Genomic DNA, 26342 nt, shown 5'->3' with positions numbered 1-26342 from the left:
TCGCTAAGCCCTTGCCCTAAGATCCTTTCCCTAAGCCAATGCAAAGGTGAGGTGGGTGGCAACTAGAGACAGGGTATTTTCCGTGGGTGACACTTCATCTTTGTAATGTTCCCCTTGAGGCTTACCTTATTGTCCTTTAAGCACCAGATTGAAACATTTATTTTAAGCCAGAGGTTTACCTGAAAGGTTCCATAATTTTTAGCTGATTTTATGGTCTACTTGTAGCTTGAGGATTGTTTTATTAATATGATTTTATGCTGTTGAATGTTGTTTTGCTGTTTTTATGCCCCAGCAGGCTTGTTTTTATGGGTTATTTCAATGTACAGTTATTATTTTATGAAGTGCCTGGAGTAGGTCTCTGGGGAGGCAGTATAGAACATTTTAAAATAATAAACAGCACAAGTAGATGTTGTCTGTGTTTGCCCAGGCAATCAAAAATGGCTGCTGTGGAGTTTCACTTTGAAGCCCAAGGTGACTAGGAGGAGAGAAGAACAGTAAAGCAGAAAGGGCAAGAAGGAGTGCTGGAGGCAAGACAGTAAAGCCAGAGTGGTGGGAGTCGGGACGGAAACAAAGAAAAGGGAGAAGCTGCAGGAGCTTTCAAGGGGAGGACAGGAAGGGCAGACAGAAGGGAAGGCAGCAAACAAGAAAGGAAACTGAGACAGATAGGTGGGATGGAGGGAAGGAAGGAAGGAAGGAAATAAGGCTGGCAGGGAAGGGAAGGGAAGGGAAGGGAAGGGAAGGGAAGGGAAGGGAAGGGAAGGGAAAGGGAAGGGAAGGGAAGGGGGGAAAGTAGTGTGCAGAGAAAGACCAACAGCCCAATCCAAACTGGGATCAATCACAGTTGCTTTTTGAGGCTGAGCTGCATATTGGGAGATTCAATAATAGATCCTCAATGTCATGTTTAATTTTTTTCCACATTCATGTCTAATTTTTAGGAATTTTTTTTAAAAATACTGTTCCTTAATTAAAAGTCGTTCAGTTGAGGTGCGATTAGTTCCCATGGGGAAAAGGCAGGAAAAAAGAGGCTGCCAGTCTTTTTTCCTGGCAAACAGTAGTTCTAGATGGATTTGTTTTGGGAAAATGACATATGAGAAAACTTAACTCACACACACCCCAGCTTCCCCTGGACTGTAGCACCAGTCCAAATAAGGTCCCATAGTTGCTTTTAGATCAGAGGATCCACTGCAGATCCTCAATGTTGTATCTAGGGTGGCAGTCACATGCACAAGATAATGCGGGGGGGGGAGCAAGGCTATTTCCTCCAGAGGAATTTGAGCCACAGTTGCATGATCACACAGTCCTTTGAAGCTGCGGGGGCAGCCCGCCACTCCATGATCAGACGCAACCGCGGGTGAGTCGAGGTTTTTTTTTACTGTTTGTTCCCAATGCGCTTAAACGGGGAATCAATCAATCGCATCTCGGCACTGAGGGCTCCCTATGGAGTGTGCAATGATGCGCATACTGAGAAGGGGGGGAACAATGGCACGGAGTCAGGATGGCCTGATCAGACCATCCCAATGCCATGAGAGCGCGCTGGAGTGATCACACAGGGAAAGTCTGTCCGTGGCCCATAGCAACCCATTTGCTACTGGACTTTCCCTGGTGTCTTTTTACTCCACTTTTGCAGCAGAGCAAAACGGGTTGCTGACGGGTGTGGGGCGCTTCCCAGATGTTCGTGTTTGATCGCACCCTTTAAATCTGCCCGGTATTCGCGCCTATGGCGCGGCTAATTATGTGTGTGATCGCGTTCTAGATATCTCAACTGGAAATGGTGAATGCTTTCTGTGACTGAATGATTGTCTGAAGAAGTGTGCATGTACACAAAAACGTATACCCAGAATTAAACTTTGTTGGTCTTAAAGGTGCCACTGGACTCAAACTTTGTTCTGTTGCTTCAGACCAACATGGCTACCCATCTGGATGATTATTTGTTTTTGTAAAATTAAACTCTAAATAGAAGAGCTGATCTTGTCTTATTTTTTTTAGATTTGATTTGAAATAGTATTTTGATGAGCTGGACATTGTTCGATCTTCGCTGCTGGCACCAATTTACTTGCATGTTTAATTTTATTATGCTAAAAAGAATTTGGAAAGGTTTCCCTGAGAGAAAGCTTGCCTACCACTACTAATCTTTCTGTATCACTTGCAGCTGTAGGATAATATTAGGTACGTTTTAGGTCATGTTCTCACTCCAAAATGAGCAAGAGTGTAGCCCAGCAGAACGTGCCCTCGATTCCTCTGCAATGGACTTGGAATTCCGTGGCAAAAGCTTGGGGTTCTTGGAAGAGACTAATTTCCTGGACCCATGTCAGTCTGGCTTCAGGCCAGGATTTGGAACACAGACTGCTTTGGTCACCTTGGTTGATAGCCTCTATCAAGAACTAGACAGGGGGAATGTGACCCTGCAAATTCTGCTGGATCTCTCAGCAGCCTTTGATACTACTGCCTCTCAGCACTGGGACTAAGGGGTGCTGTGTTACAGTGGTTCAAGTCCTATCTGGGGGGGTCAGTCTCAAAAAGTAGTGTTGGGGGATTCCTGCTCTGCCCCATGGCTGTTGGCCTGTAGGGTTCTGCATGGTTCTGTCTTATCCCCATGCTGTTTAATATCTATATGAAACCATGGGAAGAGGTCATCAGGAGGTTTGGGCTGTGGTGCTACCAATATGTGGATGACACCCAGCTCTACCTTGCTTTTCCATCTAATTCTGAGGATGCCACTGATGATCTGAATCAGTGCTTGGAGTCAGTAATAGGCTGGATGAGGCTGAACAAATTGAAACATAATCCTGACAAGACAGAGGTTCTCTAGGTTAGTAGAAAGGCAGACCTTGAGATCTCGCCTGTCTTGGATGGGGTTACACTCCCCTTGAAAAGCCAGGTTCACAGCTTAGAAATGCTGCTTGACAGAGTGGTCACCTTAGAAAACCAGGTGGCTGCAGTGGTTTGGAGTGGTTTCACTCAGCTTTGGCTGGTGCATCAGCTGCATCCATCCCTGGGTCAGTCAGATCTAGCCACAGTGATCCATGCCTTAGTTACCTCTAAAATGGACTATTGCAATGAGCTCCACTTGGGGCTTCCTTTGAAGAGTGTTTGGAGGATGCAGCAAGTGCAGAATGCTGTGGCTAGACAGCTGGTCAGGGTCAACTATCAGCAGCTTGTGACCCTAATATTACAGCAATTACATGGGCTACTGATCCACTCCCAAGCCCAATTCGAGGTGTTGGTTTTGACCTGTACAGGCTTGGGACTGGGTTATCCCGATGTTCCTGCCTGGGAATTAAGATGACAGGGATAGGTGCTCCAGACTGTCTCACCAATCAAAGATGCTCATTTGGTGGATACACAAGAGAGGGCCTTTTCCGTGATTATGGAACAACCTCCTCAGGAGGCCTCCTCACTTTTGATCTTCAGGGGGGCAGCTGAAGACAGTTTTATTTAGGACTGCACCTGACTGATTTAGTTGTTATTTATTGGCAGTCCTGCGATTTTAAACAGTCGTCTTTATGTGTTTTATAACTGTTGCTTTATTTCTATTGTAAGCCCCCTTGATTGTCACAAGGTAGAAAGATGGCTAATAAATACAAAGGGTTTGTCCTTAAGGTGGAATGTTTGAAAATCACTGCTGTACAGGTTACATACCTGCTTCCTTGAGGGCGTTTCTCATTTCATGTGCATCTATGGTTCCAGACATGTCCGTATCTGCTCTTTTATAGATTTCCTAGAAGAAAAAGAAAGGTAGATCATGTTGTTTGCTATTTTAGGCTGGCTTTAGAAGACTTATCTGTTTGGCTGAGATAGGTGGTGGTGCTCCTGCCAGGCAAGAAAGCCTGTTCTCTCTGAAAGTGTTAATGACTGAAGGGGGGAAATTCAATTAACGAATGACAAGCTGTGTGCCCTGGGAAACTGTTCTCATAGGGCTGGCAGCTTGCCCACCCACATGACAAACAGGCCCTTGAGAAATAACCCCTTGCTTTGGCAATGGCTGTAATATTAAACTCTATTGAGATTAATACTTTAAAGGAACAACAGACAGTTCTCAGTGCCAAATGGTTGCTTATCCAGCTCTGGCTGTGTAATTAGAAACTATTCTGGCCTACGACTCAGTGGGAAGTTCTGCCATGGTTGTTCTTTCACAAGAGCCCTCTACAGTAAAAAGTAATCAAAATGTTGAGCACCAAGGGCCCAATACAAAATGTACCAAGAGTTGGAGAGCTAATCTGCATATTTTAGTTGCATATAATTTACAGTTTTCATGCATGTGGTGTATGGGGAAAACGTAGCATATTTTCTGCCTACAACATTCTTCATCTGAAGTTGTTGTCCCCAATAGAGCTGCCAAGTGGGGGCGGGCGGTGGGTAACCCCCCGCTTTGGAGGCCTGATTTCCGCCATCGCGGAATCGGGCCCGGGGGGGAACTCCGCCCCCCGAAGCGCAGCGTGGCTCCGTCACCAGAGGTGACACAACCACATCGATCACGTTGGGGCGTGTCACTTCTGGTGACGTGCGGGCGGCATGCGTGCGCTTTGCGCACGCACACAACGAGAGATGGCTCCCGGAGCACGATGAGGCTCCCCCGCCGGTGAGTAAAATTCACTTGGCAACCCTAGTCCCCAAGCATAAAATATTTTTTCATGCTTTGAACAATGTGACTATATGGATTTGGACTTCGTTTAAAAACTTTCCTCTTATCCTACGGCATTTTTGCAATTACATTTTTAAAAATACATCTGCAGCAGTGCGAGCGGCAGGTTTTTCAGGGCCCATGGGCACAGTGGATCCAAAACCCACTCCATTGCAACTCTCATATTCCACCCACCCTGCTACAACCATGGCCATCTTCCAGTCCCCCCCATGGTCCTCCTCCTATAGCTATGCTGCATAAATCAGAGTGTGACTCTCTTGTGTTCCTTTTACCCCTATCAGTGGCAGTGGTTCTAAAAGGAGAAAGAGTCACAGCGGTGTTGCAGAGAAGCCTCCAGACTACTGGGAGGGGTGTCTTAAAGGGGCAGTACAGTATAGTTCTCTTGTGCTCTGCTTCTTCCATTGACCTCACGCCTCTTCTCATTAAGAAATGGGAGGCCCTCTGCCAGGTGGGCTTCAGATGGTTAAGAGGTCTGATAAAGGGCCAATATTAAAAACCTAGCTGGAACTTACAATATACAAAAATACATGTATTTATTAGAAATACAGTTAAAAACATATAAGGGCCCAATGAAAGCCTCCTTAAAAAGTTCAAGTGGCCTAAACACAAGGGCCCTGTGTAGCATTGTACCCCACTGAGGTCCCTGTACTCCCCAGGCTCCATCCCCAAATCTCCAGCTTCCCAACCTGTATCTGGCAACGCGGTTCCCATCAAGGCCAAGGGGACCTGGCAACCCTAGCCCTGAGGCTGGTCTTCTTCTGCAGCCACAAGTGGTAATGGTGGTGGTGGTGGTGGTGGTGGTGGGAAGTGCCATCAAGTCGCATTTGCAGCTGACTACTGGTGACCCCATAGGTTTTTCAAGGCAAGCGATGTTGAGAGGTGGTTTGCCTGCTTCTGTGTAACTACCATGGACTTCCTTGGTGGTCTCCCATCCCAATTCTAACCACGGCCAACCCTGCTTAGCTTCCAGGGTCTGACAAGATGGGGCAGCCACAAGACCTAAAAGCAATTTTATCTCTGAGGCCCTTTATGAGCTTGCTTAACTCTTTGCTACTAAACTCTGGCTGGATTGTTTTCATAGTTTTTTCACTGATTGTTTGACTGGGTTTTTGCACATGTTCTACTGAAGCCTGGTTTTAAATAGTCTCTTCCTTCGGCAGACATTTTATCAACTGCATCAGATCATAAACCAATTAAATACTGAAACTGTAACGTGGCAAACCTACCCAAGTATCATGTGAATCATAGCAGTCAGCTGACCTAAAGAATGGGTGGGGGTGGGGCTGAACAAGGAAATAAGCTGGGGAGATTCTGCTGTGAAAGCTGTATTGGGCCACAAAAGAGCTGCAGCTTTGACTCCAGGGCCCAAGCCTTTAGTCATGGGGTGATTCCGCATCTAGCATTCGCGCCACATTTTCTCAACTGGGAGGAAAAAGGGCAGCTCAAACCCACATCCAGATACCTCGGGGCAACACCATACTGACTGCAGAGTCACCCCTGAATGGCCATAAATCTATGCAGAAGGTACCATAAAACCCGATGATCAAAGAAAGTGAAAGCGGCATCCAATGCAGAGGGGGATTTCTGTTCCCATGTGGGTTTCGTAAAACAACGGAGGGGAAAGCCAATGCAGAATCGCCCATGGAGTTCACTGTGAGAGAACTGGGTTTCCATTCTGAGCCCTTCTGCTACACAGCTGCTGAGTACAGAGGGGAGGTTTTTATTTATTAATAACAATTATATTCTGCCTTTCTGCCATCAGAGGTCCCCAGAGGTCTCCCATCCAAGATCCAAGCCTGCTTGGCTTCAGTAAGGTTGTTGTATACCTTTCAGCTATATCTTTGGGAAGAATTTCTGTTCAAGCATCACAGAAAAATCGCTTCAATGAGATCTTTCTGATCATGAAAAAAACTTTAGGCAGGGAGGAGACATTGCAAGATATGACAGCTGTCTACAGAATGTAAGACAACTTTGAACTAAGCTATATATGGGAGCCCTGTATGGAAATCTGGCAGCTACAGATGCACATTTCTGTTCACAACTGGACACTGAAATTCAATTTCCTGTTAACTTCAAAATGTTCTCAAACAGAAGGTTGCATTTAGAAGGATTTTGTTTTACCAGATATTTCTGAATCTTCATCCAAAGTATCTTGAATTCTGTAATCCCCAGGGTACCAGTTCCATTGCTCTAGGATGTGTTAAGGTCTAGTTTAAAATCTTTTTCAAACTAACCAACCAACCCACCAACCAATAAGGTTTCATGGCACTGATAAAAATGAATGACTTGCTGGAAAAACAAATGAATGAATGAAATGTATATTGTGCCACTTGATGTGATACATGAATCTGAACTTTCAACCACCAAGTGGAGACATACCTGCTATGTTCCATTTGCTTAGATAAGGTATCCTGAGAACTCTTGGGTTCTGTTTTGCAGAATGATTTATTGTAATATTGTAGGATCACATAGCTCATGGAGGGTAGGAAGCTGCAATCTCTTTTACAATCCTACACACAGTTATTTTGCTCAAATCATTTATTTCTCAGTGTTCTCAGAATTCTCTTTCTTTCAGGCTCACTTACCCACAGCTCCCATCCAGGTGCTAGTAAGATCCATACCTTCTTAGGCTCAATAATACTACATTGGGTGCTCCCAGACCATTCACAAGACCTCTTAGAGGCAAGCAATCCTAGATAGGTCTACTTGGAAACAAGTCCCGGTTTTTTCAGTGGAACACATCCTTAAGTTTGCACCCTAAGTTTCCTTGATTGCCTAGAAGACTCCAACTTGTTGCTGCCTTTGGCCTTCCTGTTGCCACTAACAATTACATTTGGGGGGAAAGGAAGGGGCAGCCAGGCAGCGTTTAGGAGTCACAAGACTGAAAATATGAGGCATTTGGATTGTATAATTCTCAATTATATCAGGACCACAATGTATGCATGGGGGGAAAGCAGCTATTTTCCAATGGAAGGGTAGTTTGCTTTGCTGAGCACAGTTGCAGATCAAACCAAAAGGAGATGACCAATCATGAATGCAGAGCAGCATGGATGAAACAAAATGGTTGAGCGTGGTAGATGGAGATAAAGAAGTAGGCGACAGGCAAGGTTATGGGAGTGTTTAGGAGGCAGGCCAGACAGAGGGTGACAAAGGGGGAATATATTATCAGGAGCAGGCAACAGTGGAGTATTCTAAAATGTGAAGAATGGAAACTTCAGGTTACTGTAGAGACCAGTATGCCAAAGTCCACTTTGATTATACATGGATTGGCTGAGCTGGAATTTAAAGACTGTAGAAGCCCAGCCCTGGTCTAATTCTAGCATTCTTTGCACGTGAGCACACAGCAAACTGCTGGTGCAGTAAAGCTCCTCCCTCTAGATTACAGCTCACCCTCTCTACCAGGCTGCGACTGTGGCTTTCTGCCAGCCACCTGCCTACCCATCTACAATAAATTTATTCTAGCATGTTAATCCATTTGCATTGTTAATTACTTCCCTGCGAGAGAAGGACACACTGTGAAGATTGGCAGCTTCCTCATCTTCTGAGCTGTGTGGTTGGGAGGGACTGTTCCAGCTTAATAATTTATCCCTTCCCCGCAGTTCTCCAAATCTCTCTGTGCACTTTCCCTGTGTATAAAAGGGAGAGCAACAAACAGCATGATTGGAATAGATCCAGGTACTGTATAGCAATACAGGTAACCCCTGACATGTCCAGCCAGGACTGAGTTGATGAGGAGTTCTCAAGCACCCAGGCAGAACAGGAAGCGAGACAGCAAGAAAACAACCACAATGGCAGGTTGGCAACAAAGGGTTAATGTCTTTGCCATACCAAACTGTTTAGGTCTGCACTCTGTGTTTTGTGCTCACAGCAAATGAAGACAGATGCACCAGGAAAATGAGACACGTAAATCTTGCCTTATCTAGTCTAAAGGTTCACAAGGGAAATCCAGGAGTGACATTTAAAGGATACATCTAAGAGGCTGATCATCTCCCTGCAAGTGTTTATGCCAAATCCATCACTTTTAATGTCTGTTCCTATACAATAAAAAAGAGGCACAAAAAAAATCAGACAAATATTTATCTACATCCCATGGAAACACTAGACAGTCATCTTTGTGCACAGTTAGCCTTTGCGGTTAAAGCGAATATAGTCCCATTTCTGCCAGATCATTGTAAAGGCAGATGTATGTCTCACAGAGGGAAGACTGAAGGGTTAATTTACAAGAATGCTTTAGCACAACAAGATGTGGGTTATTGGTCACACACTGCTTTTGTGCCCAAGCAGTTATGCTGATGTTTTACCATGCCACGGAAAGGGGGGAATTGAGGGGTGGCATCATGTACACAGACTGAGTACATGGAAGACCAGTCAGGTGACTGCTGTGCTGTATATTCCTTACTTCCCGTGAATGTCTACTTTCACCTCCAGAAAGGTTGTGTGAACTGGCTATATGGTCTAATAGTGTAGGAAAAGAAAACCTCCAAATGTAGCATGTATAAAATACAGGTAGGCACAGATATCCATGATGAGCTCTTTTGCGAAAGCTGTAGCTTGTAACCATTGTGCAAAGAAAAAAAAAACTATGTGGTTTTTTCTTGAATAAGGTGAATTCAGGACCAAACCACACAATACAGTTTTTAACAAGTTAAGTCTGAGTTACCTGGACCCAACCTGCTGTCATCGAAAACTCTAGATTTTAACTAGTACCCTCTAAGCTGAGTTAGTGTGAGCTAGCTCACAGTCTTTTAGTCTCCGGCTCACACATTTTTTGTCTTAGCTCAGGGAGGATGGGGCTCCAGAACAAGCTAACTTATGCAGGAGCCAATACGCTCGCTCACAACTTTAATGCCAGGAGCTCACAAGGTACAATTTTTGGGAAATAGTTAAAAAGACTAAATACCTGGGTATAACGATATCAAGTCGAAATATTAGACTTGTAGAAGACAATTATAATAAGCTACTTAATGAAACTAAAAAAGATTTGGAAAGGTGGAAAGATCTGAAGATTTCTATGATGGGCAGAATCGCCGCTGTGAAGATGAATATTCTACCTAGGTTTATCTTCTTAGCTAAAAATATACCAATTTTAAGAAAGACATCATATTTCAAAGACCTAGAAAAAACATGTAATAAATTCATATGGGATAACAAAAAACCAAGAATCAACTGTAAATATATGCAGGATAAAAAGGAGACGGGTGGCTTTGGAGTGCCAAATTGGAATTTGTATTATAAAGCAGCGGCACTCGTATGGATTAAAGATTGGATAACATTAGAAAATACTAGACTGTTAAAACTTGAAGGGCATGACTTAGCATCCAGGTGGCATAAATATATTTGGTATGAAGAAGGTAGAACACCAAAAAATTTTACACACCATACGATAAGGGAAGCCTTAATAGGAATTTGGAAAGAAATGAAGTAAAAATATTATCTAAAAACGCCTAAATGGGTAGCACCGATTGAAGCAGAAATGTTACCGACTTTGATGGAGAAAAGGTGGCAAGTTACATATGAAGATTTATTAGATGAAAATAACAATCTAAAAAGTGCGGAGCAATTAGATAAGCAAAAGACGAAACTCACTTGGTGGGATATAATGCAATTAAATTCAAGATATAACAGAGATAAAAAAGTGGGATTTTATAAAGAGAAAAATGACTTAGATAGAATTTGGCTGTCCTCGAGTGATAAGTTAATCCAAAAATTGTATAAACTGCTAATGTCAGACTACTTGGTAGGCAAAATGATAAAAGGAACAATGCTTACGTGGTCAAAGGATATACAATATACATTGAAGGCAGAGCAATGGATAAAAACGTGGAAGTCAATAAAATTTATGCGAGCAATCCCATATAAAGAGAACATATACAAAATGTTCTACAGGTGGCACTGGACACCGGAAAAACTAGCAAAATGTTATGGCACCCCTAATAAGAATTGTTGAAAATGTAAAAAGAATGTAGGAACATTCATACATATGTGGTGGAGGTGTGAGAAGGTACAGAGATACTGGAAAAAATTTTACAGAATGATAAATGAAATCACTGAAGAACCAATACCATAAAATGGAAACAAGAAGAACTGCCCTCTAGGAAAGAAGTAATTGATAAAATGTTATCGGTGGCTGAAATGGATAAATTAAGTTTAATACTAAAAGGTAACAGTAAAGAGATATTTGAAAAAAGATGGAAAAGATTCTATGTATGGCTGGATAAAGAGAACATGTGTGACTCACAAGAATGATAAATGTAAACCGAGGATATGATGTATACTGAAAATCTTAAATAAACTTTTTTTAAAAAAGAAAGAAAATGATTAATGAAACGGCTGAAAAGGTGAAAGAAGTGGACGCCACTGCATAAAAGGTGAAAAAGAAAGTTCAAAAGCTGGAAAAGAAGCAAGTTTCTACGGAAGATCAAATGCTACAATTACAAATGGAAAAGGCTAATATGAACCTTCACTTCCAGGGCTTGCCAGAGACAAAGGGAGAGAATCTTAAGGAACTAATGAGTGAAATATTGGCCCCAGTGTCAGATATGAAGGCGGAATTTTTGTTAAATGAAGTGGCCTATAGGTCATATTCAGGATATATAAAGAAAAATAATCTGCCCAGGGAAACTGTGGTAAGATTCTCAAAGAGGCATGTGAGGGATACAATCCTGAAAGCAGTATCTGGAGCACCCCTGAAAGTGGGGGAGAATACCATCAGAACGTTGAAAGACATTCCATTTGAAATAAGACAAAGGAGAAAGAAATATAAAGAATCAATTGTTTTTCTACAGGCAAATGCAATTAGATATAGATGGTTAACTCCAGAAGGTGTAACCTTCAAAATTAAGGATAAAAAAGAAAAGATTGTCTCTGTCCAGAAAGCACGGGAATTTCTAAGAGTCCAGATGGGAGGACCAGGGAAGGAAGGAGAAAAAGGAGAGGACAGTAAGTCCAATGGCGAGCTGGACTCAGACTCCTCCGGGGAGGACTCTCAAAGGGGCGCTGGCCCCTAAAAGTCCTGATAAGCTTCGGAAGAGACTAGGCAAGGAGAAGTAAAGGCTGAAGGACTCTGAATTGTGCCTTTAAAAAGGGTTGAAGTGAGATGCTTTGGGGTGTTTCTGTATAACAGTTGAATTTAAGATCTGAAAAAGGTAATGTTAAACTTGACTCCGTTGATAGTAAGACTAACGGGATTAATGCTAAATGTATGGTTAAGCTGGTGGGATGATCTCCTCTCTTGGGTTTTTAGTCAGTAGTGGGTATCTTTCTTTATCCTATAAATGTAGTTCCCCCTCCCATTTTTTCTGTTGTAGTTTTGTAGTGTTAAAAAAAATGCAATAAAAAATCCCCTCCCGGGGCTTAAAAAAAGTGTTCTGTCTCAGTAATTACTCTGGAGGACCAACAATAGGTCATAGAGGTCGAGGCCTTCCCTAATGTGGCCTTCTGGCACTGGTATTCAGAAAATTACTGCCTCTGAATATGGAGGTTGCCTTTAGTCACCATGGCTAGTAGCCACCAATAGACCTCCATAATATGCTTTATCCTCTGCTTTATTTTGTGGTAGAGACACAGAAGGGCTAAACATGATTTTGTCACATGGACATCAATCCAGAAATGGAAGCTCTTGGATCCTTCACACTCTTTACGGTAACTCTAACAAATTCCTTAGAAGCAAAAGACTTTATCCCATTAATACCTCTATCCTTACCTCTAGCCTTACCACTACTCTGCCATTTATGATAAAAATATGAAATAATAATAAATAAGAGCAATGCAAATTTTATCTCATATGCACTGTTGTGCATTCAGTATGATCCTAAATTAATTTTTCCTATCGTCAGTGTCATTTGTACCCTACTTCATGGGAACTTAGCAACTTATTCCTGAAGAACATTTTGAGAAAGTATATTTTGTAGGCCTTCTGGTTTTACTTCACAAAAATGTACATCCCAGAATGAAAGCCATAGAGTAATTAATTGCAACAATAACCAAGAACATGATAACAAGCATACTACCTGCTTTAATCATACGTATTTATGTTTGTGACTATCGTGCCCATCTTCAACAATTATGAAGCACCCATTATAGCTTACTCTTTGATATGACTCTGTTCAGAACTGTCTGAAGTTCATTTGCTGTCATTTCACAATCCTGCAGAAAGGAGACAAATCAGAGATTCAACAAGCATCCAACTTAACAGAGAGTGTCCTCTGTCTGAACCAAGCCCCTACCCTAGATCCCATTTGAAAAGAAAAACCTAAAGGCCTTTCTCAGGCTCAGAATCTAACTGACCTTGACAAGTAAGTTCAGATCCACTTCTTTGCATCTAAAACATCCAAAATATGGGTATTTGAAATTGTTGTCAATGGATATACATGTTACTTAGGTGCTGGGTGTGTTAGTTACTGATAAAAGTCTGGCAACAAAGTCTGGTTGAGCCCTATACACACCCTAGGAGTCAGTGAGTCCTATCTGAAGAGGCTAGAACAAAGAGAAAGACTCGGGCTGCCTCCACACAGCAACAATTCTCCATGTAGCTTTCACTGCTACTGCAAAGGAAAATGCATTCACATTGGCAATGGAGTATGTACACACCAGCTTTCCCCAAACTTTCCTTGCCTTGACTCCCCACAGCTGCCATTCTACCCCCTGTGGGAGGGCTTTTAAAAAATTGGTCATCACTATAGGTGCACCTTTCTCATAATTCTTTAACAAAAAGGTCTAGAGACATACTTTAAAAAAATGAAAGCTGGGAACAAGCAGATCGTGACAACTGGTTGTTATAGCATTAACATGCAATAGCAGTTTTTAAAAAGCTCCCCAAATGTTGGGTGGAATGGCCAGTGGAGGGGGCCTGCAGCAAAGAAAATGGTGCCGGTGTGAGTGGACCTGCAAAAAAACCATACCTCCCCATCCACAAAGCATCCAAAAGTGGGTTGACAATGATCCTTCCAAAAAGATCTTACCAAACCGGGTTTGGAAAAGACTGCAGCACATTGGGAGGAAACAGAACAAATACAGGACGATGTCATGTGGATGCTCCTGACAGCAGCACTGCAGTAAGGGAACCAAAACAAAGCAAAACCCTCCAGGATCCCTGGGCCAATCTGGCCTGGAAGAAAATTCCTTCCTGACCCCAAAGTTGTCATTGGCGTTACCCTGGACGAATGGGCCACGAAAGCTGACATTGGCTCATCCCTTCCTGCCCTCTCTCTCGTGATCTGCCTAAATTCACACAATCAGCATTGCTGTCAGATGGCCATCCAGTCTCTGTTTAAAAACCTCCAAAGAAGGAGAGCCCACCACCTCCTGAGGAAGCCTATTCCACTGAGGCATGGCTCTAACTGTCAGGAAGTTCTTAATGTTTAGCCAAAAACTCTTCTGATTTAATTTCAGTCCATTGGTTCTGGTCCGACCTTCTGGAGCAACAGAAAACAACTCCACATGATCCTCTAAATGACAGCCCTTCAGTTACTTGAAGATGGCTATCATATCACCCCTCAGTTCTCTCCTCTCCAGGCTAAACATACCCAGCTCCTTCAACCTTTTCTCATACAACTTGGTTTCCAGACCCCTCACCATCTTAATTGCCCTCCTATGGACGTGTTCCATATTGTCAACATCCTTCTTAAAATGTGGCACCCAAAACTGAACACAGTACTCCAAGTGAGGTCTAACAAGAACAGAGTAAAGTGATACCATCACTTTGTGTGATCTGGGCACAATACTTCTGTTGATGCAGCCCAAAATTGCATTTGCCTTTTTAACTACGGCATCACACTGCTGACTCATGTTTAGTGTATGGTGTACTGAAAGCCATAGATCCTTTTCCAAGTACTACTGCCAAGACAAGTCTCCCCCATCCTATAACTATGCATTTGATTTTTTCTACCTAAATGCAGAATTTTACATTTATCTCTGTTGAAATTCACTGAAGAACTGAAGTATCTGAAGAAGACTGCATAAACACGAAAGCTAACTACAGACTGTAAACACAGTCCAGCGAACTTGACTAATGCTCTAACAAGTTCAAGCAAAAACTCTGCTTGCCGAACAGAGTTTGGTTTTGATCTCTGTGGGCAATACAGGAGCCCAGAGAGTTCAAAAATGTGCCCATGTATGTAAGCATATTCATACAATAGTGAACTTTTTACATTTATTATGGTCTGAATTATATAATGTTACTGAGGACCTTTAAAAATAAAAATAAAAACCAGCTTGTGGAAGACACAATCAGGAGTGAAGGACTGGGAAGGGGGGGGAGCTTTCCTTGCTTTTTCTACTTCCTATCCTCCTTCCTTAATTGTCACATTCCTCCCTGTGGAGTTCCAAATGTGTATTTTTTGTCCTCCATAGCAGGAGGACATGTTTGTGTGAAAGGTGTACATGCACGGGAAATATATGTGTTGCCCCATTCACACAAAATGGCAGGCATGTACTGGGAAGATTGCATGTAGCATGTGCTGCCCTTTACATGCAGCTAGAGAGACAAACTTGAAGTCTGGAAAGGGATAATGTGGCACACATATGCATGCAGTGTCTAGTATGGCACATTTCTGCTTTTTGATAGTTCATAGGGAAGGGATCAGTTAAAATAAAGATGTCTCCCTGATGAGAGAAGACCAGTGTTCCCTCTAAGCTGTGTGCGTGAGCGGCCACTCGTTAATATAGAAAGCCCCGCTCAGCAACAATCTGGAGCCATGCATGGTCTTGCATTGCCATTTTAAGATTACAGCAGTATATATATTTAAGGGTGGGGAGGTGGTGGCTGGATATTAGGAAAAACTTTTTTACAGTAAGAGTTGTGCAACAGTGGAATCAGCTGCCTAGAGAGATGGTGAGCTCCCCCTCACTGGCAGTCTTTAATCAGCAGCTGGACAAACACTTGTCAGGGATACTGTAGGCTGATCCTGCATTGAGCAGGAGGGTTGGACTAGATGGCCTGTATGGCCCCTTCCAACTCTGTGACTCTATGATGCTGTGATTCTATTCTGTTCTGCTCAGTAGGGAATAAAAATAAGAGGGAACATTGGAGAAGACACCATCTTTGAGAGAGATGGGTGGCTCCCATGTTAGTAGTAGAGGAAAGGGCATGAGCATATACTGTTGGGAGCAGCCATGGCCCTCTGAGAGTGAGGGAATGAATGGATGGGCTTGCAGCAAAATGATCCTCAGGTGCAGTATTAAAGTGGATGAGAAACAGCCCTCAGAGCCAAGAGTCAGGGCATGGATGAGTTCATCCATAGGTCTTAATAGGATTTTATGTCTGAAGCTATTATCCACTCCAAGCCTTTGTGACGAGAAGGCTATAAATCTAAGTCTAAAGCAAACAGTCTGAGATTTTGCATCAATAGGAACCATGAAAGAAGAATTTGCTACCATTCAATATGTCAGGCTGGATCAATTGTAATGTTATATGTCAGTAAAAAGGGAAGAAACAAATTGAGAAAGAAACAACTTTTATTTATTTATTCTGGTTTATTATAAACATTTATCAGCCACCTTTCTACCTTATAGGAACCGGGCAACTTACAGTGTAAATTACAAGAAAATACAATAAAATGTATAAAATACATGAAAAACCACTACTTAAAATCAATTATTTAAAACTGTCAGTAGGCAGAAGAACTAATCAAATGCCATCATGAGTAAAACTGTCTGCAGCTGCCTCCTAAAGACTGAGAGGGCCAGGTGCCCATCCCTAGGAATGTTGTATAACCATAGGGCTGCCACCAAAAAGGCCCTCTCATGTACCCACCAAACAAGCTTCTTTGGTCAATCAGACAGTCAAAAGGACCTCTCCCTGTGGTCTTAGTTCCTGAGCAAGAATATGGAAAACCAGTGAAGCCAGTGTAACTGTAGGATTAGTGTTACACAATCCCTGTAATTGGCTTTGACCAAGAGTCTAGTCACAGCATTCTGCACTAGTGCAGCTTCCAAATAGTCTTCAAGGGTAGCCCCAAGTAGAGCACACTGTAATAGTCCAGTCTAGATGTAACTAAGGCATGGATCACTGTGGTTATATCTGACTGAACCAGGAACAGGTGCAGCTGGCACACCAAAAGAAGCTGGATGAAAGCACTCTTAACCACAGCAGCCACCTGATTTTCTAAGATGACCATTGTGTTGAGCAGCATTCCCAAGCTGTGAACCTGGCTTTTCAAGAGGAGTATACCACATCTAAGAAGGGAAAAGCTCAAGTCCCTTGTCTGCCTTTCTACTACCCTAGAGAACCTCTATCTTGTCAAGATTAAGTTTCATCTTGTTCACCCTCATCTAGCCAATACTGACTCTAAGCACCAGTTTAGAACATCAACAGCTTCCTTGGACTTAAGTGGGAAAGAAAGGTAGAGCTGAGTATCATATGCATATTGGTGACACTACATTCCAAACCTCGTGATGTCCTCTCCCAGCAGCTTTATGTAGATTTTAAATAGCATGGGGGATAAGATCAACCCCTGTAGAATCCCACAGGTTAATGGTCATGGGACAGAGCAGGAATCCCTCAGCATCATCTTCTGGAACTGGCCTCCCATAACTCACACCACCATAACATGGTGCCTCTTAGTCCCAGAGCCAGAGCCAGCCCACTAGGATACCATGGTTGATGGTATTGTAGGCTGCTGAGAGATCCAGCAAAAATAGCATGCTCCCCCTCCCCCTGTCTAATTCTTGGCAGAGGTAACCAAAACAGCCAAGGTTATCAAAACAACCAAGTTGACAAAAGCAGCTTCTGTTCCAAATCCTGACTTAAAGCCAAACTGAAATGGGTCCAGAAAATCAATCTCTTCCAAGAGCCCCTGAAACTGAAAAGCAACCACCCACTCAGTAGGGATCCCAAGTCCCCCTGGGGGCGTGGAAACCCCAGCCCCAGGGGCCCGTTCCCTGGCACCGCCGGATCGGGCCCCGGGGGGAACTCCACCCCCGATGTGCGCGTCACCCGGAAGTGACGAGAGGATGCCAGGCACACTGGGGGCGGGGCCACAGCCATTCAAGGGAAAACTCTATGGTTTTCCCTTGTATGGCCGTGGCCCCACCCCCAGCGTGCCTGGCGTCCTCTTGTCACTTCCGGGTGACGTGTGTGCGCTTTGCGCTCGCGCACACACCAGACACCAGCCGGGAGCCCCCCGCTCCCGGCGAAAATCAACTTGGCAACCCTACCACTCAGGCACCTTATCCAAGATTGGAAGATTAGAGAACAGCTGGAAGTTTTCCAGCATGGTAGGGCCCAGGGAGGCCCTACCATGCTGGAAAACTTCCAGCTGTTCTCTAATCTTCCACAACAGGTCTAATCACTGCCTCCTTGAGCATGGGCATCACAACTCCCACTCTCAAGGAAGCATTTATCACTCCCCTTACCACTCAGCCAGCCCCCCTCTACCTACAGGTGGTAGGCCTAACCACTTCAAAGACCTGTCCACATCCTCAGGTGCCACAAGCTGAAAGGTATCCACATGAATCATTCAAGCCGATGCCAAATGTACATCATCTGAACATGCATCCACACCAATGTCTAACCTAAGTGGATCTGGGTGATTTTGTCTGCAAATAATGTATTTGTATTAAATGTGTCTAATTCTGGCTCTTATATATTCACGGAGGATAGGTCCATTGGTAGCTACTAGCTATTTTGACTAAAGGGTACTTCTGTAACTAGAGGCAGTGAATTTCTGAATACCATTGCCAGGAGGCAACATTACGTGTAGGCTGTGGCCTCTATGCCTTGTTTGTGGCTATCCAGGACAACTGGTCGGCTGTTGCATTAAACAGGATGTTGGACTAGATGGACCTGATCCAGCGGGGCCCTTCTTATGTTCTTATCTACACCTGACACACACAATGAGGATTTTCTTACCTCCCCAGAAAGCTTTTGAAACAGGCTCTTGAACTCATTGTCTATGTCATTGTCAGCAACATGAGGCTAAAAAAAGAAGATATAATGAGTAATATCATGTTTTACTTTAGGCATACGTGCCAAAAAATGGAGAATGGTTGAATAGTTTTACACAGAATAATTTACACTTTAAAAAAAGAGGCTAGTTGCAACACACAGAGATTTCATATACTGTTCTTCTAGGTCAGTGTTAGGTCAATATGGCCAGGTAACACTCAGAAGCTATAGCTCTGATTAAACACCGCAGACAGGCTCAAGTGTGGCATAATTGTTTCTGTGGGCAGACTGTTTCTTCCTGGTGACCCATAAAACAAGTTCCATTGAAGTGTAAGGTATCATTTGATTGGTCCAGTAAGTGTAGGGCTCTTCTGAAGTCTCTTACAAAGAGTCCTTGGATTACCAAAACAAATTTTTGAAAAGAGCAGAAGTCTTAAAACTCTGTTTAATACTGATTTATGCAAATCTTATAACTATGCTGCTGTAGGGAAGGAGTGCCACAGCCTAGACACACAAAAACTGCATTTTCTAGTCTCAAAAAAAAAAAAAATGAAATCCCGCTATAACAAGCAAAATGCTATTTTTCCTTATTGTGCAACAGTTTGTCTGGCCTACAAGAATGTGCCTTAACGAGACCCTGAATCAAATACCCAGATAAACAGTGAAAACCTATGTGGAAATAAACAGGAGCCGGGTGGCACCTGAAAAAACTAATGATATTTTATTTCAGCTTCATTTTTCATGGGCTTGATCCCACCAGCAGATGTAACACAGTGGATGCTCACCAATGTTCCCTCTAAGCTGTGGAGTCTTGTGAGCAAAAATTCTACTTTGTGAGCTACTGGCCTTAAAGTTGTGAGTGAGCGATTTGGGGACTGCATAAATCAGTTTGCTCGGGAGCCGTCCTTCCTGAGCTAAGACAAAAATCTGTGCGCTTGAGGCTAAAAAACTGTGAGCTAGCTCACACTAACTCAGCTTAGAGGGAACACTGGTGCTCACTAGGAAGATGTTTGTGATGTGAAAAATAGTAAACAAACAAATCAAGGATCATTAAATGCCAGAAGTACAGGGAGAAATATAATGGATTTATGAAGCTTTGTCCCAGCTAGCTGTTTTTAATACCTCGAACAGAAATGTCCACTCAGTGAGGACCCACAACATTACATCTGACAAGCTTGTGACTCTAGTTCACAAATGCTTATGCTGGAATAAAATTTTGTTAGTTTCCAAGGTGTCATAGGCTCCTGTTTGTTATTGCTAAAGCAGACTAACACAGCTATCCCATTAAAATCCACTGATTTTAAAGCATTTAGAAAGAAAAACTGCAGAAAACGACACTGTTGGGATGCAATCCTAAACAGAGCTACACCCGTCTAAATTTGTTTACTTCAGTGGACTTAGAAGAGGTGTAACTCTGCTTAGGATGGCAGTGTAGATCTATTCATTTGATTCTATCTGATTTATTTACCTCATATGGATTTGCAGCCACAGTATCACCAATTTCCCTGTGGGGAGATGAATGCAGACATTAACAATGTTTATCTACCATGGAAGAATATTCAAAGTAGTTTATTGCCTTGGTAATAAATCTAGGGCCAGACTGTGTGAAGTTGCACTTCCTGTTTGCTAAAACATCTTTTTAAACATATACCTATCTTCGCTTGGTTTACTCCCAAATAAGCATGTACACAAGAACAGGCAGAAAAGGAAGAAGAGGCCAAATAGCTGCAGGGATAGCAGGGGAAATCATAATGGAGAGGGAAGGTGATGGGGGGGTATGCCCTCCCCACCTGAATCCCTGGGGGGGGGGGAAATCCCACTTCTCCATGCATATGCATATTTTCTGAGGATTTTCTGTGCCAAAGTCCCACCTACCTTCTCATAGTTTTTATTATATAGTCTTGGACACTATCACAGCAGGTATAGTGAAGCCCCTGCTCTTAATACATATATAGAAATCAAGGTATCATGACCTTCCCCTGGGTGGTTGGATAGAGACCTGAACTGTCCACAGAACCCATGTGTTGCATATACTACACAGCACACACTACATACTGAGCTTGAGCGTGTTTCTCAGAGAAGACCCGGAGGCAGAACTCGCCATCTTTGAAAGGCTCAAAGGTGGACGGCACAATGAGGTACTCTCCTAGAGGCAGGTGGAAGCGTTTCGAGACTTCACGCAGGTTGATGTATGTGTCAGAGCGAGCCACAGCTCTGTTCCTTAAGAAGAAATCTCTGCTGAGATGAACATCCGTTTGATTTCCCAACTAGTGAGAACAAGAATGAAGAATCATATTTAAACAACTATCACAAAACAGGAACAGTAAAAATTCTTATTATGTTTGGAGGGGATACAAGCCATGCATTCTAGTCTTCAATACCCATTTTTCTCGCTGGAAGCCAAGGACTACTCACTAAAAGTGGGGAAATGTACAGGTTGAAGCCACTCCTCCTTTCCTTAAGCTGTGTGCCTGGGGGGGTGGGGGGAGTGGCTTGTGCCTGTTTCCTCTTGAGTACCACAGGCTCCTTCTTTCATGCAAAAGGAATAAGTAATACAAAGTGCCTACCTGAATGTACTTTATTGCTAAGTCACACTGAGCATCTGAACACAATTGTCTTAAATAAGGTGGGAAGAACAAACAATGGCAAAATGGGATGGTGGGCACATCCTCATATATTCTATGTTTGTTATACACTTGTTCCAGCTGACATTTCTCAAATGCTTTTCTTGTGACCACCACATGTCCAAAAGCTACATGAACAGACCTTTAGAACACCAACATTTTATACAAAGAGTGACTACCATAAGATGGTTCATCTGTGGCTCTTCATGAGATTCCCTTATTCATAAAATATTGTCATGAATTTGCAATAGATGAGTTTATCCTATGGGCCTGGCCTAAAGTGGCACAATTCATGGGATCCACATCCCATGACAGAGCCAACACTGAAAAGGATGGCATGCCCTGAATTTCTTTGGAATGGTCAAGATCTTGCTGGTGTTTTGGGTGGCTTATCAAAGTACAGGCACTAGAGAGGCTCTCTCAATCTACTCAGGTGACCAAACTCAGCTGCTTCTATTAAGATTCTTGATTTAAGTTGGGGTAGTGTTGTGTTAATAAATCTGTTAACTGACTCATTTTTGTCCAGGTGAGCAAGCAAGCGTTATCTGATGTTGGCTCCTCTGCCCTGGTACAGGCAAGACAGCCCAGAGACCCTATGGATCCGTCTACTTCCGTACTGTCCACTCCAACTGCTACTCTTGAACCTGAGACTTTGAGATGCAAAGCATGCATGATGCCATTGATCCACAGCCCCTTTCCACCATTTTCCACCATATTTTCTCCTTACATCATCCTTTCCTCAAAATGATTGGATATGATACATTTATAAAAACTGAGAATTCTTCCTGCTTGGGTAATTGTGATCATAAAGGGAGTTTTCCAAAGCTGATTTTCTCATGCTCCTCCCACTATACCGAAGTGCTAATCTACTGACTAACCTTGAATCACTCATCTTTCCATAACTAATAGCATACATCTGTACAGACGCTGTGCATGAGCGGTAAAAGCAAATTAGCTGCCATACTGAACAAAGGCCTGAAAACAGAATAATCACTGTTTAAACAGCATCTTTATTGCTTGCTTTTCAAAATGTGACTCATGGAAGCAGACATACCAGCCAGGTGGAGCTTGTTTGAAACAGGGTGCACGGTATTGTCTACTGATAACATATCTCTCTTTACCAGAGAGGTCATACACTAAAAATGGTAAATACTTTAGGAACTGAAATGAGTTCTTGACTTTTCATGGTAGTTATTTGATAGGATCCAGGGTGGGGTTTTTTGCCATAACCCTAATCTTTACTATGATACTCTAGTCCAGCAAGACTCTAAGCAAGTGTTACTAAAGGACAGATATGTTTTAAATTCTTCATTTGTTCAGAGCGAGGGTGTGTGATTTCTTTGATTCAGCCAGCAAGTGAGTCATCAGGCTCCCTTCCTCCATATTCACTCTGGGCTGGGGCTGCAGTGCACTGCACACATAACTGGACTGTAGTCTGCAGACTGTGTGAGTTACTACCATTCTAGAAGTCTGAGTAAGAGTTTGGGGGGGGGGGAAGCACTCAAACAAAAGACTAACAAATCCTGCAGGATTTGCACAATCGTTTCTTGACAAGAAGAGATTGGATTTATACCCCACCCTTCACTACCTGAAGGAGTCTCAGAGCAGCTTAAAATCCCTTCCCCTCCCCACAACAGACACCCTGTGAGGTAGGTGGGGCTGAGAGAGCTCTTTCGAGAACTGCCCTGGAGAGAACAGCTCTAAAAGAATTTATGACTGACCCTAGGTCACACCAGCAGCTGCATGTGAAGGAGTGGGGAATCAAACCCGGTTCTCCCAGGTTAGAGTCCGCATTCTTAACCACTACACCACACTGGCTCTCTATCTGTCTGTCTATAAGTCTATCTGTCAGCCATAAGAACCGAAAAGCAGACCAAAACTAAGAATGGTCAGAGAAGCAGGATGAGTTCAGGCTTCCCTAACCCAATCGACATCACAGGATTGTTATGCAGATAAAACACTGGGAGGAGGGGCATAACTTATGCTGTACTGAACACCCTGGGAAACGGGCAGGATAAAAAGATAATAGGTTAATATAATTAAAGGTCCATCTAGCCAGCAACAAGTTTCCATTCCAACAATAGCAAGCCAAATACCTCTGGAATCCCCAAAAGCAGAGAATAAAAGCCACCATTTTTGTCAGCATTTTAAGCATACTATTTTTACATTGTTTTCTGATGTTGTAATCCAGCTTTATTGCATTGTATATTCTATGTATTATACTGTTTTATTGCCCTTTTCTCCAGTTCTGTAATCTTTTATTCCATTGTTGGTTGTATGTATTACTGTTATTTCTGGATTTCCTGGTTTTGTAACACATTTTAAATGTTTGATTATATGTATTATTATATTTTATTACACTAGTACATTATTTCTAATTATGCAGTCCACCTTAAGTCTCAGTGAGAAAGGCAAGCTATATATGAAGTAAGTAAATAGTATATTGTCGCTGAACATGGGGTTTCTACTTAGAAGTCGGGACTACATGCCACTGATAGTCCTGTATCCCCCATGAATTTGTCTAACCCCCTTTTAAACCCATCTAACTGTTGACCATTACTTAGTCTTGTGGCAGTGAATTCCAAAATACATCTTGGTTAAGAAGTGCTTTCTTTTGTATGTCCTGTAAATCAATTGGGTTGGAGGACCCCAAGGTTAAGGCTGCTTCCACAGGGTGGGCAATTGCAGAGGGCAAAAGAGCATCCAGTCAGGGGTATTCGTCATGGTATGCCCTCATGCCCTCCTTTTTTCCCCTGTCACTATTAGAGTGCTTGTGCCAGCTTTTTTTTTTTTTTTATGTAGTTCTGTATGTTGCTGTAGTGTTATGGTGCTATAGTGAGAAGCCTCTTACTGATTTTAAGAAGCTGGCAAAATGCTAGCCAGGTGAGAATGACAGGTCCAATGGGATATGGAGGGAAGACTGGGTCAAATGTGAGCAGGAAGGTTCAAAACTCTGGACCTTCTCATTCCCATGGTGGGCAAACTCTCTTTGATTCTAATATTTTATGGGGGGAAATGGAACAAAGCCAGTTTAGGAATGATCAGGCCAAACCAGGGGAAGGAGACATAAGGAGAACGATTTGCAGACCACGTCATGTGGGTTCTCCAGAAAAAAATCCTTGCTCCAGGGTGGAACAAATCCTCTATGCAGAAGTAGATCAAGTGTTATGAGAGAGGATGAAAAAAATATCCATTCTTTCTATACCATTCCTGTTTTATAGGCCACTGTCATGTTCCTGGTTTAGTCCTTTTTTTTCAAACTAAAATAAATAAACCTTCCACTATTAATGGTCTGGTCTGCATAATCACAATAATCCGGTGGAAAGCCCCATTTACAGATATGGTCAAATCAACAAATCTGACATACCCCAAATGCACAGTTCAAAATAGCAAGGGTGAGGAGAAAACATCTCATTTAAACAAGCTTAAAATAATGGTTTGAGGGGTGGGTTCCATGCCACATACACTTGTGTTCCCTGCACTTAACGAATGGCAATTGCTGCTCCAAAAAGGAGTCCTTTGTGCACAGCCTGCGAGACCACAGTTCCTCAGGAAACTATTAAATATCCCCATACATCACCAGGGCAACTGGTCTGAGATATCAACGTTCAAGAAGCAGTGGATTGTCTATGTCTACATATTTAGCCTTGACGGGCAGGGTGTCACCATTTTGAAAGATATTTATTTCCAGAACAGCTTATATACCTCTTTCGGGACCTGCAAAAACATAAAAGAGGATTTGACAAAAGAGGGAGTTTATGTGTTATTCACAAATCCTTGGACTAAATGACAATAAGTAGAACTTCATGGATAAAACCAGGCTTTTTGTTCCTAACAGTTAACCATTTGCTGTACATTTGATTCCCCCCCACATGCCATTAATGTTTCTATGCAATATTTCTGCTCTGATTGTGGCCTGACAAGTCTCTTGAAGTATTTCCCATCCTTGGCATACAATCTGGCATACTGTACCAGAGATCAGTAATGACGGATTAATAATAGTGAATGTTTTGCTAATAAGATTATTATGGAAGAAGATGGCAAACTCTATGTGAATAAACAGTTCTGACCACCAGGGCTATTTTGGGGCAGGAACGCACAGGAACGGAGTTCCGGCTGGCTCCCAAGTTTGCCACGCCCAGCAGGAACTCATTAGCATAATAGGCCACACCCAACAGCAGGAACTCATTAGGATTGGCTGCATTAGGGGTTTGTGGCCTAACATGCAAAGGAGTTCCTGCTACAAAAAAGCCCTGGGTTTTGACAACAAACAAGGTAAACAGAATAAGAAGCAAAAGGTGGGTGTGGCTGGATGAGCACACTTCTGGTAACATGGAGGTGTGGCCTAATATGCCAATGAGTTGCACTGTCAGAGGTGTGGCCTAATATGCTAATGAGTTTCTGCTGGGCTTTTTCTACAAAAAAAGCCCTGCTGACCACCATTCCCTACCAAGATTTTTACAGAGCAATCCTAAGCAGAATCCAATGCAATTAGAAGGGTAGACATCCATTTAAGACTATAATGCCAGTCTCCTTCCACTTCTAATTTTCTTGTCCTTAGAGCCAAATGATGCCTGAACAGCAACCATAAGGGAGGTGATATAGACTGGGCTGTGGCAGTGGGAAAAGGTGATTAAATTTTTACCTCTCCTTGTTTTGCTGTTCAAAAATGCCTCCTCTGAGCTTTTCTAAGCTCCAAGAAGGCAAGACAATGAGTACCTGAATTGTGCCAGTCTTCCCACCCCCCACTAGGGCTTATTTTATCTGATGGGAGGCATTCTTGATCCAGGAAATGGCAGAAGGGGAGGAGTTAACATTCCTCCTTTCCCCAGCATCACAGCTCCAAGCCAGATCAATCCCACCCACCCACCCCATCTGTTGAAAGTGAAGGACTGTACAATGCCTCTCTGTAGCAAGCACACTAATACTCCAGATGGGCAGAAGAGCTAGTAAGGTGGAGACGTCAGTTTCCTCTGTCTCCGTCCCCTTCTCTATTCTATGGGTGACTCTTCTTGTTATACCTAGAACAGAGGTGTCAAATGTGTGGCCCGCGAGCCAAATCCAGCCTGTGCAGGGCTCAGAATTGGCCCTCAATCAACTTTCTTCTACTGCTTCCTTTTCCAAGGCTGCTTTTTCCCCCAGCATCCTCAGTGGCTCTTTGCTTCCTGCCTCTTCCCTCCCTCCCTCCCTC

At 43.0% G+C, this 26342-nt stretch overlaps 1 protein-coding gene across 1 annotated transcript in view; it reads right to left on the bottom strand.

Annotated features, from left to right (window-relative positions):
• The window catches only part of CAPN8 (calpain 8), an 80323-nt gene that overhangs the window by 10399 nt on the left and 43582 nt on the right, over positions 1–26342 (bottom strand). Inside the window, 8 exon segments of the mRNA XM_015424575.1 lie at positions 3640–3718; positions 6764–6832; positions 8612–8676; positions 12730–12787; positions 18492–18557; positions 19996–20032; positions 20583–20794; positions 24857–24868. Coding sequence (XP_015280061.1) covers positions 3640–3718; positions 6764–6832; positions 8612–8676; positions 12730–12787; positions 18492–18557; positions 19996–20032; positions 20583–20794; positions 24857–24868 — 598 coding nt within the window.

The sequence above is a fragment of the Gekko japonicus genome, unplaced genomic scaffold, assembly GCF_001447785.1.
Source record: "Gekko japonicus isolate JY-2015 unplaced genomic scaffold, Gekko_japonicus_V1.1 scaffold404, whole genome shotgun sequence".
NCBI classification, from domain to species: Eukaryota; Metazoa; Chordata; class Lepidosauria; order Squamata; family Gekkonidae; genus Gekko; species Gekko japonicus.
The sequence above is the reverse complement of the archived record's forward strand: the minus strand, read 5'-3'. Positions and strand labels throughout refer to the sequence as shown.